A 17,071-nucleotide genomic window follows, 5' to 3' on the forward strand; every position below is an offset into this window, starting at 1 on the left:
GGTGCAGTGGAAAGGAAGTAAGTATAAGAAAATCTCTGGTGCTCTGCCTAGAATAATAAAAAAGCAATCTGAAGAAGGGGAGGCAATTCTGGGGTACCCAAGCAGCTCTGTATGTAGTAGTTAGTTTGGATCAAGCAATACTCCAGTCAGCTCTAGGCACTGACACAGACTGATCCCTCAGGTTTCTCTGCTGCTTTTTGTAACACCCAGGCAAGTACTTCTTTTGCAAATCTAATATTTTCTAGAATAGAGACATACTTTTAGCCCTTCTGTAAGTATTTTAGAATTAAAAGCTTGCCTGATAAGTGGACACCTTCTTCATCTTCTTTGCCTGCATTTAGCAGTGAATTCTCAAGGATCTGTGCTGTACAGATGATGACATTATTTTTTCTGACAACTTCAGGAAATGAGATTTTCAGCTGAGAATCACCACTTAAACCAATAACATGGTACCAGCGCTTCAGGAATGGACTAAACTCCTTTCGTAAATGCTGTTCTACCAATGGTACCTGAATAAAAGTTTCCAAAGAATTTAAATCAGAACATATATAGGATTAAAAACTAAATGCCTGTTTGCCAGATATGCTGTTAGGTGAACACACACACTTTGCACAAAATGTACCTCGCTAAAAGAGCAAACATCCCCTTTATTCTCTGCAGGGTAGGATTTAAAAAAACTGCAAACACAGAAAAACAAAACCAAGCATTAAAAATTTTCAAAGCAATCCCTCCCCTCCAACTGCTCCTACAAAACCTTTTTGTCCAAGAGCTTTGGCGTAACTGTGCCTTAGAAAGAACAAACAAATCACGAATGCTCTGGCTCTTAAGCCAAATTTACAACATGGTACCAATTTTATTCTTACAAAAGGATATCCATACCTTTTATTGGTTTTATAAAATTTTAAAATAAATATATTTCCATATTTCAGTGTTACAACAGAATATTACTTTATATTATATGCACTAAATTTAACTGTAAAAATTACAGTAATTAGCAGAAAATCTGACAGAATATTCCTAACTACTGTGAGACTCATTAGGTGGCCTTCACTACCAAATCCAAACACAGAACGTGAAAAATATTTTTTTTTTAAAAGATTATTTCAGTTCTATTCATTCTAAAATGAAATTGTACTTTTTCCAATAATGTGGTTATTAGGGAAAATCTAGATTTGCATTTGCATTGGGGTAAACTAAAACCAATTGTGCTTGCAGCATGATGATGGTGCAATGGAGATGACAGCCTAGAGCTGTATACCTTTGAACATAGCCAGATCTGGAGAAGCCAAGTTATGCATTTATATTAATTTTACAAGTTCTGTATTAATAGTGCATGAGGTTTAAAAAAAATACTGTTTTTTAAAAAATGGACAAACATACCTTATTAACAAGGACTATAACTTTTCCAGGCTCTGATGCTCTTTTCTTTTTATCCAAATGATCTTTGGTAATGTAAACAGCCACTCTGGTTTTACCACTGCCTGTAGGGAGACATATTATAATATTCTCCCCATTCAGTGCTGGCTTTGCAACTTCCATCTGGTAATCCCTCAGGACCAGATCTGGCTCAGGTGAAGCTCTGCTCTCCTCTTCATCTGAGGGTACAAAGAAATGTAAGTATCAAACAAGAGGCATAGAACATTTATCAGATTATTCAACAAATGTCAAAGGGAAAATTATTAATTTCCTATCAGAAACATCTTCTGAATAAATAGTGCATATTAGCATAGGCAATGCTGCTCTGTGGACCTGTGCAATTCTGAATCAGAACTGCTTACATTCAGTCACCAACCAGGGTAGGCAGCATAAGCCACTGTACGTCTTCAGCCATCTCTGTTGACACAACTATTATCATGTATGAATTCAAATGACACAGTTCAGTAGCACTGGGACCAACAAAGGTTGTGTTCAGAGCTGCAGCATTTATAAACCAGCCAATCTTATGTGACGTTCTCTTTCATCAGTACGGAAATTTATTTGATTGTGAGCCACCTTTTTAAATACTTCCCAGAGGATGAAAGAAAGGATGGAGTCACAGAAAGAAAGAGAGACAGGGACCACTTAAAAAATGATGAAGGGAGTTATAAAATATAAAGATCAAACAGATAAGAAAATTCAATTGCCCATACAAGATAGAGCTAACTGCAGAATGTATCACACCTATTCATGGTAAATTGCGCTGCTTCCAGACTGACTCACAGATAATGCGATTGAGCTGTTCGCTAAAAAGCCATATACATGTGTCACATGAAGGCCCAAACCTTCCATCTATCATATAAAATGCAGTGGCAGAGAGTTCAAATCTGTGGCTCACAGGTGAAACAAACAATGTTCAAAAGTTAAAAGTAGAAAATGCTGTTGCATTATTTCAGGCCGTAAAAAGATCTCACGAGTTTACAAATATTTAGGAAGTCAGAAGTTGCATATATGAATATCAGAAGGATTTATTTTAAAGGAGCTTGGGGCTTTTTTTCTCCTGCAGATATGTTTACATCACCCTCCGAGGATTAACTGTCCTCAGTGAAGAAAAGGCACAATTCATTCTACGAGACTAAAAATGAGGGGGAAAACCCTATAGTTTCATTTCCTGATGATATCCTTAAGTGAAGGATCATGAGGATTTTATTATCACTGATACATTACACACAAAGCAAGTGTATCTTTCTAGTGTCCCTGATTCCATTAAATAAAATTAAACTAACAAAAAGTAATGAAGCTTGATAAAATACTGCTGATGGAAACATCTGAATGCCACTCTTAAGTGTTTTTTGCTTGTTTTGCCTTTTAGTGTGAGTGCACTACTACCTGGAACACATGGAAATTCACACCAGAGAGTACTTGATGTTACTTATCTGACTTCTAGTACTCTCTTTTGAAGAAGAAGGTTGTTTGCTTTCTGGTTGGCTAAATTCAATAGTTCAATCATACTGAAACTAGCACTTTATCACCCATCTGTTTGGTTAAATTTCAGCTCCTTAACATCCTCAATTAACTGTCCAGGCCTAAAGAATATTTAACTTAGCTCTCTCCTAGCTTCCTCAGCCACTGTTTAGGGAAAGGCTAATACAGGAATCTTTTCACAGGATATGATTCCATTAAAGAACTTTCATTGTGCACAGTATAACTTTAGGGAAGTTATCTGCCTTTGTACAAGGCTCAAATGAATTGCCTCTCTGGGACAAAAGAAGCATGATAATTATTCTTCTATTGTCCTAATTCCACCATTTTTCTTTTCTGTAAAATAATCCTTGCACAGAAGACTCCAACTAAATCCACGATTTTTTGCATTAAAATCCAAATCATGTCAGTGCATTAAGACACTATCCAAACATTTCTGTTAACAGAACAGGCTTACTGCAAAATTTTAAATTATAAAATCCATAAATATCACAAAGTCCATCTGTATCTCCTTAGCTTTTTTCTCATAGTTGCTCTCACTGAGTTTACCAGGCATGATTAAAAAGCATGATTTTTTTCACTAGTTATTTTTAAAGCCCACATGTAAGCAACAGAACAGATAGTGAGTAAACATGGGGGGGGGGGGGGGGGGGGGAATCTATTCTACTTTCTTCACATAAATGTAGTGAGGTTTTTCTTTCTGCTGGACTGCTGGACTACTGGACATAGGCAATGCCCAGTTTACTGAGTTTTTGCAGGAATCTTAAAGAGGAATCTTAAAGGATCAAGCCATACATACTTATGTGCTGCCCCATACCAGTAGCCTGTGTCTGCCTGACAATGTAGTGTGACTGTCCACAGAACAGAAACTTCTGTGCTCAGACATTTCATATGACACAGTAAGGAAATAAATACAATGTGACTGATGAGTCACCAGTTGATGCAGAAGTACAAGGTATATTCTTCAGAGTTAGCAATAGATAGGCTAAAATCTTAGCTAGAGGGTTGCAGTTTAGGTTTCACGTATCTTGAATTTTCTGTGTATTTAAAAAAATACGTGGATTTTAATATTTTAAAAGCTTGAAACTATTTTAAAACCATTAACAATAAACATTTTGCAGGCATTATGATCTATAATATTTGTGTTGACTTTGCTGATCTAATACTAGCATTATTAGGCAAAGATGGCCTGAAAGATACCCAGATTGTTTCTAGCTCTTGTACAAGACAGTCCCAGCACAAACCTTATAAAGGCTAAGCTCCAAAAGGTAAGCGGTTCCTCTTGAATTCTGCGTAGGCATGCTCAGGCTGTTCACCACAGTGGACAGCTGTAAATCTTGTTCTGCCTGCCTGAGGTCTAAGACTGAAAAAAAAGAACTAAAATTGGGATGTCTTTTACAGCAGCAGTGTTTAATTGGGCTCAGGGTGTGCATATATACATTTATAGCAAATTCATAACTGTATGCACAGTATTATGTAAACACAGCCCAACATTTAGTTTCAAACTATATCAAGAACTTGCATAATATGTTTAAATGCGAGATTTGCAAATGTCTTCAGATACTAACCTCCACTGATTAGGTTGCTTTTACAAACATGGCTACTAAACTACTTGGGTCCAAAGTGGACTTTCATTGCTGTTCTGAAAGTACAATGGAAATGCATCTCCTCACTCTTAGATGCCCCTAAAGCATTGTCCTATTTCCTCCCACCCTATGTGGGTGCCAGGCACAATCTAGCTCCTCTCTAAGAGGAAAAGAAGCATATATATGTGGCAGCATTATCGGTATCTGTACAGCCGACTGCACTGGATGACTTCAGAAAGTCCCTTATAGTCTATATGTTTCTATCATTCTGCATCACTGACCATTTTCTGCGATGATGATGCCTAGAGGCTTATTCAGACGATCTCAGTAAATTAGCTCTTTTGGGGCTGGGACTTAAGTCCAGACCCATAAAAATGGCATCTATTTCCCAACAAAATAAGAGGAAGTCTGGCGTCTACGTACTGTGAATTAGAGTTCAGTGAAAGCCTTCTTTTGATTTTTGTTCTAAATTCCTTTTGCAATTACTAAATAACAAAAGGGAAACATACCTGAATCACTGCTTGTAAAGTTCCATCCCAGGTTTTCCGTCAAGTAACTGACACTTCCAGCTCCTATAGAGACATCTGACTCTAAAAGAAAAGCACAAAAAATGTAGTAATGTGTTATACAAATACAAACACCAAAAGCATATTGTTTGCTTTCTCCCCAAGTTGTTAAAATAAGCTAGACAAATGTCTCGCAAAGATGTCTGAACTATAACTACCTTTATTAAACTTTATCTCAGTTAAAGAAAAAATCTGGAACAATATGATGAATTTTCTTATAGAAGAAAATATGGATGGGAAGATGAAAAAACAAAACATAGAAGAGGTAAGGCAATGTGGGTCATGGTTGATTTTTTTTCAGGCATCTATGTTCTGTTTGCTTGAAAGCAAGGGTCCATACATGACCAACTGCATGATCCCCTCTAGTCCTGTTTTACTGTAACTTTTCAGAGGAGTGAAGAACCAACATCCTCACACCCAAAAAAACCCAAAAATAAAAAAAAATAAAAAAAAATAAAAAAAAAAGGAAAAACATGTTAGCCTACCGGATACACTGTGCTGCTGGAAAACTGAAGACATTGTCTTCTGCTCCCTGCAAGCCAAGTGAGTTACATCTGTAGTCAAAGAAAATTCAAAATAATAACTGCGATTTTTTTTTTAAAGGGTTTCTTCATGTAACATGAAAAGAGTAAAACACAGTTCCCAGTAAATAAAAGCAGAAGGGAATTAGTAAATTTTCCAAAGTGTTTACAAGTAAAATCAGAGACTGACAATCCCATTGCACCCAAGAGAATACGGGGACACTTTCACATAAAATCTGGCAGGTTTACTGTACACATTCTAATGTTAAGATCTCCCTCTGCTGGACAATCAATATATTACACAGACTTTTTTCAGTATCAAGTGTAACTTGCATAGGTGGATTTTCCAAAACTTAGTCCTTTTAGTATCTAAAGAGATACACAGTTCTTCTGGAAAAATCTGCCTCATCCTACACTGTCAGCTTACATGCAGCAGCTGCAACTGAGCTTATAGTGCATATAGAAAGTTGTATATGGGGCTGCACCAAAAGCAGTGTGACCAGCAGGTCGAAGGAGGTGATCTTGCCCCTCTACTCTCCCCTTGTGAGAGCCTACTTGGAGTACTGTGTGCATTTCTAGTGTCTTCAACATAAGAAGGACATGGAGCTGTTGGAACAAGTCCAGAGGAGGGCCACAAGGATGATCAGGGGGCTGGAGTACCTCCTGTATGAAGACAGGCTGAGAAAGTTGGGGCTGTTCAGCCTGGAGAAGAGAAGGCTGTGTAGAGACCTCATAGCAGCCTTCCAGTATCTGAAGGGGGGCTATAGGGATGCTGGGGAGGGACTCTTCATCAGGGACTGCAGCGACAGGACATGGGGGAATGGGTTTAAACTCAAATGGGGGAAGTTCAGGTTAGAGATAAGTTCTACCTAAATTAAAACCCTTGTCTCCTAGAAATCAATGCAATCAAAATATATTCTCAGCAGAATCATGATACAAGATTTCCCTCTTATGCATTTAATATCACATTAAAAGACAGCATTGTCCTGGAAAAATGAAGAAAACTTCACCGGCTATAATCTATGTTGAAAGACCTGCGACAAGCTACTAAATAGCAGTAGTGGGAATTCAAACTATAAAGAACTGCAATCTCTTGTTTCACTTTCTAGGAATCCATGTGGATAGGAAAGAGAGGACTTCATTAAAATTTTATGTATCTACTCCATGTGGTCTCCCATCTAAAATGACACATTGAAAGATGTATGTGCAGCAGATGCTATGCATTTACAAAGTGTTTTTTACATAATTATCTGAATTACAATGTTCAGCATGCACTACTGTCGTGGTTTAAGCCCAGCCAGTAGCTCAGAACCACGCAGCCACTCGCTTCCTACCCCCGCTCCCCCTCCCCGCTACTGGAGGGATGGGGAGGAGAATCGAAACGTAACTCCCACAGGATGAGATAAGAACACTCCAGTAACTAAGGTATAACATAAACCCACTGCTGCTGCCAATAATAATAATAATGATAAGGGAAATAACAAGGGAAGACAATACAAGTGCTCACCACCCGCCAACCGATACCCAGCCTGACCTGAGCAGTGATCCCACCCTTCTGGGTAACTGGCCCCAGTTTATATACTGGGCATGATGTGCTGTGGTATGGAATACCTCTTTGGCTACCTTGGGTCAGGTGTCCTGTCTCTGCTTCCTCCCGGCTTCCCCTCCTCCCGGGCAGAGCATGAGACTCAGAAAGTCCTTGGTCAGAGTAAACATGACTGAGGAGCAACTAAAAACATCGGTGTTATCAGCGCTGTTCCCAGGCTGATACAGTCAAAAACAGAGCACTTCACCAGCTACTAAGAAGGAGAAAAAATGACTGCTACTGCTGAACCTAGGACAACTATAAAATAATATCTCAACAGAAAATGTCAGTGGTGAAGTACAACATAAAATACTCATCTTCCAAACGAAAGGTGAATAGAATAATGTTGTCATTGTAAACTATGGCAACTTTCTTTTTATAATAAATAAATAAATACAACAGTAACCCTTTCTAAAGCAATGAAGATGAAAGAGTTATTATTCCAACAGCTGTTTTCACCACTTTCACTAGTCTTCCCTTACAGTGCTACTTACACATTGTAACGCAGCATATTCCACAGGAAGATTTTCAGTCACTTTACACTAAGTAAGAATAGACAAGGGAATGCAGTGGGGGAAAAAAAAAAGGATCTCTGCAAGATTAAAGAAGTCTTTCTTTCCTGTCCTGTGCTACATTATGTCACAGAATAAGTGTCAGACACTGGAAAACATAAATGAAGGACTAAAATATAAAGAGGCTATTAAAATTTGTCCTACTTTCAATTCAATGGGCAGTTTTTCTATCTGAAAAATTAAGAGACATTTCATGAGACATTACTGAAATCTCCAGTCTTATTTACAATGTAATTATTTGTTCCAGGTTCCAGTCAACTTTTTTCATGAATCAGGCCTTGAAAAACAGACCTGCTATTTATTTAAATTGTTGTTTATACAGGTAACTGTGGCTTTAACTCGTTTCACTTCTGACCCTGCAAACCTACTGCTTTTGTGTTGGTTTCTGTGTGTGCAATTTCTTATCTGTGCTTTTGCATGCACAATATGTCTCTATTTTTGACTTAGGTTAAGCAATCTATTTCTGTTTCATCTTTATGACCCCAATGCCCTCATACCTTCACACTCCCTCTGCCTAAGCTACTCCAGTAAGAGGACACTAGATACAATGCACACAGCAGTAATTCCAAGTGGCTTGAAAAAATTTCTCCCTGAAATATGCCCTCCTTGAAAATTGTCCTTCTCCATACATGAAGGAATGGTGGGAGTGTGCTGCAAAACTGACAACACTTGACAGCATTAAATTGCAAATTAAGTGGGTTCCCAGCCTACTTGGAAGTAGAATCTGGGCTCCAGTTGTATTTTCAGCTGCCTGGTCTAAAAATACAATCTTATGAGATCACCAGAAAGGATGGAAATGGAAAAAGGATTTGAGTGCAGTTAAGTCTGTATGTACGAGTGCATAGAGATCAAAGCTTACTGCACTTCAGGATGGCTCAATGCGAGCCAGACCCTCTACAGCCATCTTCATGCAGCACTGTCTCCTGGCAGCCTTGGTACATTGCATCTATTCTGACAGCTTAGTGTGACTTCAAAGCACATGCTCACAGTGAACCTATCAATTGTTCCCACTTATAGTACTCTGGTTCATATCACAGAGCTGGTTTGGATCAGAAGAAATGAATTCCTGCCAGCTGAAATGAAATTAGGTGTGTTCCAGCCACCTGCAGGCATACAGTCCACACCAGACTGAAGTCAACCGCTAGAATTCATATACTATGTATGCCCTTAACACCATTTCTCTGACCACTCAACTGCACAAACTGCTAATACCCACTGTCTTTTAAATTTAAGCACAGTTCAGTGTTGAGCAGACCATAGTTTTCAGGCTAGAATTAGCCTGTGGCAGGTTAGTTAATATTGAATAGATCTGGCTATCTGTAACCCTCAACCTGACAAGAGTCAGGTGAAAGGTCAGGCTAACAGCAACATGCTTTCAGTGAGGCTGTAATTAAGAGCCTTACCCTTGCCCTGAAAGGATTGAAAGAGTGAGGATAAAAGTCTGATCCATTCTATATCATCATTAAATATTTGGCACCTCTTCTTTATACTGCCAAATTATGTTCTAATCCAGGAAAACCAAGATATTTTTGCTGTAGTTAATAATTCACTACTTGCTACAAAACATTGTGATATGCTGTTAATATCATGCTAAATGAGAAATAGGCTACTACTGTTGCACACTGAAAGGCTGCAGTTTTTAGAGCCAATTTTTTTTTTCTTATTTATTCATGTTTGATAAAAAAAGAGCAGCCTTAGCTGTCTTACTCTTTTGGCTGAGTAAGCCCACTAAAATCATTTCAGGCAGGATTTATCTCAGTTGTAACTATTGTCTGAGCTCCATTTGAACTTGTAACACATATGAATGGTTCCTTAATCATGCAGCATATGTTTGAAACATTGGTTCCCAGCTATGTCTGGGAATTGTTGCCGATAATTGCTGTTGCTCGCAATCAACTCCCAAGGCACGTTTTTAAAAGTGGGTCCATATGAACAACAGGCCATAACAATTTCTAAAAATTTGTACTAGAAAATGTACTTCTGAGCATGTGATGTAAATGACAAAGGTTGTTTGATGCTCTGTAAATATAAAAACTTAAAATAAACACAAAAATTGCTTGTTGGACCAAAACCAAAAATGTTTTCCAGTATAGAATTATAAGACTTCTAGAATGAATGACAATACAGCTGCAGTTATACTGGTCCAGAAACATTCCTCTTGATTTACACTGGAAGTTGTCAATGTAAACCTAATGGTTTCACTGGATAGTATAAACCTACCATGAATAGATCTGACATAAGATATTAATTTAATATATTCATATAATTTGATATAAATATGAATTTAAAAATACAAATAGTTTAAATTTAAAATATTAAATGTTTGAAAATTACTAATTTCTTCACACAGTAAATAAAAAAAAGAATACAAAGTTGTTAAAAGTGCTATTTAAGAGGAAAGGAAGGATCACTGATGTTGGTCAATTATAAGAAAATCAATCAGCCCATAGCATATAAAATGTCATCACTACAACCAGGATACAGAAAACATCTACGTGAAGGCTGTACATAGCATGATCAGATTTCTGGGCCATGTCCTCCTAAGCCATTCAGTACCGTGCTAGCAAATCGATTTCTGAACCAGCTCTTACTTTTCAGATTAATTAGTTCAAGTATGACAACATATAGTTGTTCTACAGCAGCTCTTTGAACTGAAGAAATTTGTAGATCTGGCCCTTGAAATTGCTACTGCTGTTAATTCATAGGAAGATATGGCATTTTCTGCTTCCAAAAAAATCAAGATTTACTTTTTCATTCATTCTTTTCCCCTTGACAGTACCATATGTTCCTGATGCATCAAGAACGTTCTCTCAGTTGCTAAAGTTTAACTGGTACAGCACAAGTAAACATACCTGAAACTACAGAATTCTTTCCAATAGATGTTTCCAATAAATTGTTCTCACTGCTGAAACTATCATTCAGATTTTCCTCCTGCTTTAAATCCTCCACTATGGCATAACCTGGTTGGCTTGTAACTTCTGTTTCTTCGTTTGTACTGTTCTTCATCCCATTTTGTTTATCCTTTGTTCCTAGAAAATAAATTTCAAGGCACTATAAACCATCTAATTTCTTTTAGTGTGGAGCATAGAAAACATAGAACAAACCTCACACACATAATAGCATAACATGTGGTCTTAGTCTTGATTTACACATCACAGAATCACAGACTAGTTTGAATAGGAAGGGACCTTCAACTATTAACTAGTCCCAAAGCCCCTGCCATGGGCAGCTACATCTTTCACTAGATCAGGTTGCTCAAAGCCTCACACAACCTGGTCTCAAACACCTCCACTGACAGTTTGGAAGTTTGATATTTTTATAAATATTTATTAATAAAGTTGTTGATCATAAATCTCAAATATCTGTGGTCATGATAAAGATCTGAAAACTGAATTTGTGGACTAGACTGTGTTTGCTACCTTCTCAATTCCATTGGTCTTGTAAGTTCACAAACAGATGTATCTTACAGAGGACATCAAAACTTACCCACACAACAGAATACCTGAGAAAGCTTTCACAAAATGTTTTGCCTCCTTCCACTTCTTTTATCTTTTATGGAATAATTTCCCTTTGACTTCTCTGTTCTTTTATTTTTACTAGGCTCTTGCAGAACGAGGCATCCTCCAAGGGCAAAAAAAATTGTTCAAAAAATCATAAACTTTAAAAAAACCACCAAATCAAACTGCATTAAGACTGCATTCCAGGGTTTGCCAGATTTGGAATTCAATTACTCTGCAATTAAAAATTAAGTGCAAAGAATTTAATAGAGTTAATTTATATCTATACGTAGGTGCCTGCTAACAGCACTGTAACAAATCAACCTGGAGTGATAAAATGTAGCACCACTCTTCCCCTTCCAAGGTACCCAATGAACCTTTCTTAGTGGTTCCCTTCCATGACCTTGTATCAGTGGATGCTACAGCAATCAGACAATTTACATATCTGCACACATATACGACTGTGTACATGGAAACTTTCTTATCCTCTGGTAAGAGTAACACAATTTATGCTTTACATAATAATCTGCAATTAACTATCTTGGGGCCTGCATTGCCCAAGATTACTGAGAAACTGTGGAATAAATGCATTCATTTACATATTGCATTGAACAACTGAACTCAATCTTATCTGCTTATTTGTATCTGGCAGAAGACAGGTTGATTCTTGTCCTCAGCTGGAACCTTCACACCCCTCTTTATCCCAATCTTACTGCATTGTCCCATATACAGCAAATAAAAGTACATAGTTCTGGTGAACTTGAGAAGGCTGAAGCTGCTAAATGGGAAATCTGTTAAACTTTAGTCTCAAAAATCTTATAAAACATACGTGAAGCCCTGTAAAAAAAATGAGGGATAGAGTATTTGGGGGCTGGTTCCTTTTTCATACTTTAAAATCCAGAGGAGCACTGGGATCATTTTACAATATCATAATTATTGTACAAGAATTAAAAGTCGTAGCTCTTTTAGGTTTATGCTAATAATCTCTTTACTAAATTATTCTGTTATTCATAGTAAATTTCATAGAATGTCTTGAGACTTACTTGTCTTATCCCCGAGGAGACATAATGCAGCGTACTTTAAAATCTTGCATATATTTGTAAACCATTCTAAAAGGAAAACACTAATCCTTTTGTTGACGGAGAAATATAGAAAAGGTTAATTTTGTTTGTTCAAATTAATCTTCAGGATATTTTTCATTATTATAAAAACATCACATTGAAAACCAATAGGTTATAAAAGGTAAGGATTCAGTTTAATTACAACTACATGCCTACTCTTGTAATTCTGATATTATAAGGATTTTAAGTGTTTAAGAATCTATCAAATAAGCTGCTAAATAACTTGATCTTGAAATCCCCAGACAAGTGAAAGCATTAGTCTCAATGTCATAGTGAATTCAATGCAGAGAGAATCCTGCATTGTTTCCCGAGTAACAGAAAGGAGGTATTAAAAAAACCCACAGATTAGTGCTAGTGAAATAAGATTATTACCTCCTATATTTCCACTTGAATCATCTGCAAGTCCTCCATGTTGGGTTTCATGCAGAGCAATCAAAAAACGAGAGAACCAATCTTTCTTCTGCACTAATCTGCTCAATAGCTCCCTTGCACCTTCTCTGTTCCCACGACTGTCAGTAACAGTATGGATGTGGTAAAAATAAAAAAACAAACACAATCCTGAGACAGACTTTGGAAATGGTTTAGAGAAGTTAGTAAGAATTGTAGAGGTACAAATGCGTTTCCCTCTCATCATTACAACATACTGTGCTGGTTTAGGCTGGGGTGGAGTTAATTCTCTTCATAGTAGCCATTATGGGGCTATGTTTTGGATTTGTTTTGAAAACAGCATTGATAATGCAGGAACGTTTTAGTTACTACTGAGTTGGGCTTCCACAGAGTCCAGGCCTTGTCTGCTCCTCACCCCACCCCACCAGCAAGCAGGCTGGGGGTGCACAAGAAGTTTGGAGGGGACACTGCTGGGACAACTGAGCCCAACTGACTAAAGGGATATCCCATACCATATGGCACCCCGCTCAGCATATAAAATTGGAGGAAGGCTGGGGGACACTGACAGTTACAGCATTTGTCTTCCCAAGTAACCATTACATGTGATGGAGCCCTGCTTTCCTAGAAATGGATGAACACCTGCATGCCCAAGGGAAGTGGTGACTGAATCCCTTGTTTTACTTTGCTTACAGTGCAGCTTTTGATTTACCTATTAAACTGTCTTTATCTTAATCCACAATTTTTCTCACTTTCACTCTTCCAGATCTCTCCCACATCCCATGAGGGGGGAGTGAGCGAGTGGCTGTGTGGTGCTTAGTTGCCAACTGGGGTTAAACTACAACACATACTTAATAAAGGTATAAAGTGGGCTTGCCATTTATCAGAAGACAGATACTACAGTTTTGTCCAACCTTGTATTTATCCCATATGGTTTCAGATAGGAAATATAAAACTTATTAGAGCTGAAATGTAACCGGAGAGACTGATAGTTTTGGACAATTGTTATAAAAATAACTATTACATAATAATTATTAATATGGAATAATAATTGGTGTTCACATTGGTTTAAGGAACAGACAATCCTGATTAAGGAGAAATGATGTTGCATATCTTAGCAGCGCTCAGACTTAATCTGCTAACACGACCTCAAACATAAGATGGAACATTTTCCTTCTTAAACTGACTTTATCACCTCAATTCCCACTTAAAGGTACAACAGGTAAGCCCCTAGAAAGCGGCTATTACCTTCAAAGAAGCTATGGAAAAGTGTTCCAAGGTTGTCAAGAGCAGGAATTGACATGTGATCACATGAGAAACAAAATGACCACCCCAAAAACAAAGCAGCCTGAGAGAGGTGTTCAGTCCTCAAGGGCAATTTTCTTGAGGCTTAAGAATCACCCATCCTGATTAGCAAGACAACAGGCAGGCACAGCAGTGGGAAGCCCTGACTGAGACTGAATACTATGAGAAAGTGCATGGGAATTGGGAGCAGGGAGAAGTAAACAAAAAGGAATATAGAAGCATATTAAGAAGGCCTAGGTGCCACTGTTGTTGAAACCAGCAGGATTGTAAAGGGCTTAATGGAAATAGCAGCAGAAAAATTACAACCCTGGAGGGAACAGGTGAACCCACTACCAGGGAATGGAGCCAGTAACCTCCAAAAAGGACCTTACCTCTGCCTGCTACATTACCATGCTTGGCTCCTCATCCACTAGGGTGCAGCCGGCCCTTGCTGCTACCCGGCAGTCACCAGCCAGTTACGTATATGACTGTTATTTAACTGAGATGGAGCACTGAACTACCTAAAAAGCGGATGCAAAAGCTGAGAGTGCAAATATGATGTAATCCACGCTTAGTCTGCTAGTTTCTCCCTTATTGCTACAGCAAGTATTACTTTAATTTCTTTTTCTAGCTCTGTTTCATGGTATTAGTTTTTTGGGGTATCATTTTTTAAGTTTCACACTAGTCCAGGACAGTCATTCTTAGCCAAATGGGGTAAACACCAGCAAATATTTTCATTATGGTTTTGCTTTCTTGTCAAACTGGTATTTCTGCTCAGCTTCAGTGTCTAGTATGATACTCCTTAATGAAACTATGGCAGAAAAAGGGAAAGGAAACTTGCATTATTTTAACTCAAACAGTCTGTATGACTTTACAGGCCATCACTACTTCTGGTATGGTTCAGGGGCTGGAAGATACTGATATTTTGAGCCTATAGTCTGTGGAAAATGGTAAATAACAGCAAAGCCAGCCATATTCCTTTGACAGTGGCCTGGCTCTTACCTGGCATCCTACTTGCTGCTCACAAGTCTTCACTGGCTTACCTGGAGCACCATCTTTTACCTCAAGTTTGGGCACTCCCCTTTTCTTTTTACACTTGCAACGCCATTTCTAGTTGTGGCTTCTTATCTGCCTCAAAGCTCCTGGGAACTGCCTGTGTCTGTGGCACTGTTTGGTACCTGGCCTGGTGGGCAGGCCACTTACACCATCCAGGTCCTCATCCTGGAAGATGCCCATCTGCAGGCACTTCTCGGCCACCTGCACGGTCCGCATACTATCCACGAGAGTGCTGTGAAGCAGCTGCACCAATTGCACGCAGAGGTCGTGGTCGGCCTCCTCGGCCGGCGAGGGCAGCCGGCTGAGGCTGGGGTTCACGTAGCAGGCGGCCATGCTGCAGCCGCCATGCTCAAGCGCCTGCAAGAACTCGTGGAATCAGCCACACCCGCGCGGTCCCCGCTCCACGGCCCGCAGCAGCTCCTCCGCCCCTTCCACCTCGTCCCGCTGCAGCCCAGCAGCGCAGCAGCGCGCACCTTCTCCCTGTCCTCCGCGCTAAGCGAAGGGAGCCGGTCCAGCACCGGCTGCACCCGGATGAACTGCTTCAGCCGCGGCCTGAAGCACGAGGTCATGTAGAGGAAACGCTCGTCTCTCAATTCCGCTGCCATCGCCGCGCTGGCGGCTCCCAGGGGCGCTGCTACAGGACACCGGGGACGGAGGGGCGGGGAGGTGCCTGCTGCTGCTCCGACACGGGTCTTTGGAGGCGGCGGTCCGGCTCGGCGTCAGCGAGGAGCGCGGCCCCGTTTCGTTCCACGGCTCCTCAGGCTGCCGCCTGGCCACCCCCGGTTTATCCCAACCCCGGCGCCGCTTTCGGTTTCGCTTGCCAGTTCGGCATGTGACGGCACCGGCCTGCCTCTCCCGGCAGCTGCAGGGCCGGGCACATGGCAGTGCTGCTACTGCTGAGCGTTTACCTGGAAACCTTTAACAGAAGCCGCGAGTTTAAAACCAAACCAACCAAACATAAGCTAACCTATTTGGACGATACATCAGTTTTTCTTGTCAGGCCTCAGAAGCCTGCGTAGGTTACTTGGGTGCAGTGTGTGTAGACAGGTTGTTTGTATGTTTGCTTCATTTGTCAAATCGTGTGTGTAGCAGTGGTAAACAAAACAACCAAACATAAACCAAGAGTACTATCACTCATGAGTTTCTCAGGCCGGTCACTGGCATGTCAGGGGTCCCCACAGGGTGCCTCTCCAGGTATGCACCCACAGGGAAATGAGGCGCTTGGGTGCAGGAGTGTCTTCGATCGTTTGCAGGTTAAGCCTTTTTGCAGAATACACACCCACAAGAAGCCATCAAGGAAGTAAAGCTTACTTGTATGCGCTAATGGTTTACTTCGGGCATGTCTTAAAGAGATTTTTACATTTTTGTGCCTTTTTTTTGTTTGTTTGTTTGAAGGATTTCACCTTGCATACAAAGCAGGAGGCACATGATAAACTTCCTAGAGGAGTTTGTTGGATAGTCTGAGATTGTTGGAACAGTCTCCCATTGAGATGTGGTTTCCCCCATATGGTAGATGTCACTGAGCTTCAGAAGCAGGCTTGGTTTATATTGTGAGCTTTTAGGGAACTTCAGTGTGATTCCGAGGTAACTCAATTTCATGACTCAATTTCATGGTTTGTAGCATGATGATAGAGTAAACAGAGAACACACAGGATTACTGTCTTCAGTTTCAGACCTGGACAGCTCAAGAGAGAGAGAGAGTAAAAAACTGAAAAGGACCCAGAGAAGAGCCAGCACAATGCTTACATGTATTTGAAGAAACTGGGTTTATTCAGCCTAGAGAAAAGAAGTCTTGGGAGGTCCATTCGGACTCCTAAAAGTTGCATCCCTCTTCACAGGGATACACGGCACAAGCGGCAACTGGATTAAGTTTCTTCTGGAGAAATTCTATCCAGGTAAAAGAGAAAATATTCTCCACTGTGAAAACAATTAGACACTGGAATATATTGGCCAGAGCAGTATTGGGAGTTTCCTCAAAAAAAATATTCAGAACTTGACAGG

General features: G+C 39.7%; 1 protein-coding gene across 1 annotated transcript in view; it reads right to left on the minus strand.

Moving 5' to 3' along the window:
* The window catches only part of IFIH1 (interferon induced with helicase C domain 1), a 28,745-nt gene extending 12,944 nt beyond the window's left edge, over positions 1-15,801 (minus strand). Inside the window, 7 exon segments of the mRNA XM_061451990.1 lie at positions 299-509; positions 1,381-1,595; positions 4,994-5,074; positions 10,581-10,757; positions 12,719-12,904; positions 15,220-15,520; positions 15,523-15,801. Coding sequence (XP_061307974.1) covers positions 299-509; positions 1,381-1,595; positions 4,994-5,074; positions 10,581-10,757; positions 12,719-12,904; positions 15,220-15,520; positions 15,523-15,675 — 1,324 coding nt within the window. The 5' untranslated portion in view covers positions 15,676-15,801.
* Positions 15,802-17,071: the final 1,270 nt, after the last annotated feature.

Source organism: Pezoporus flaviventris, unplaced genomic scaffold (genome assembly GCF_033815535.1).
Source record: "Pezoporus flaviventris isolate CSIRO_AGI_PZ_B2104156 unplaced genomic scaffold, CSIRO_AGI_Pfla_v1 ptg000001l, whole genome shotgun sequence".
Lineage (NCBI taxonomy): Eukaryota > Metazoa > Chordata > Aves > Psittaciformes > Psittacidae > Pezoporus > Pezoporus flaviventris.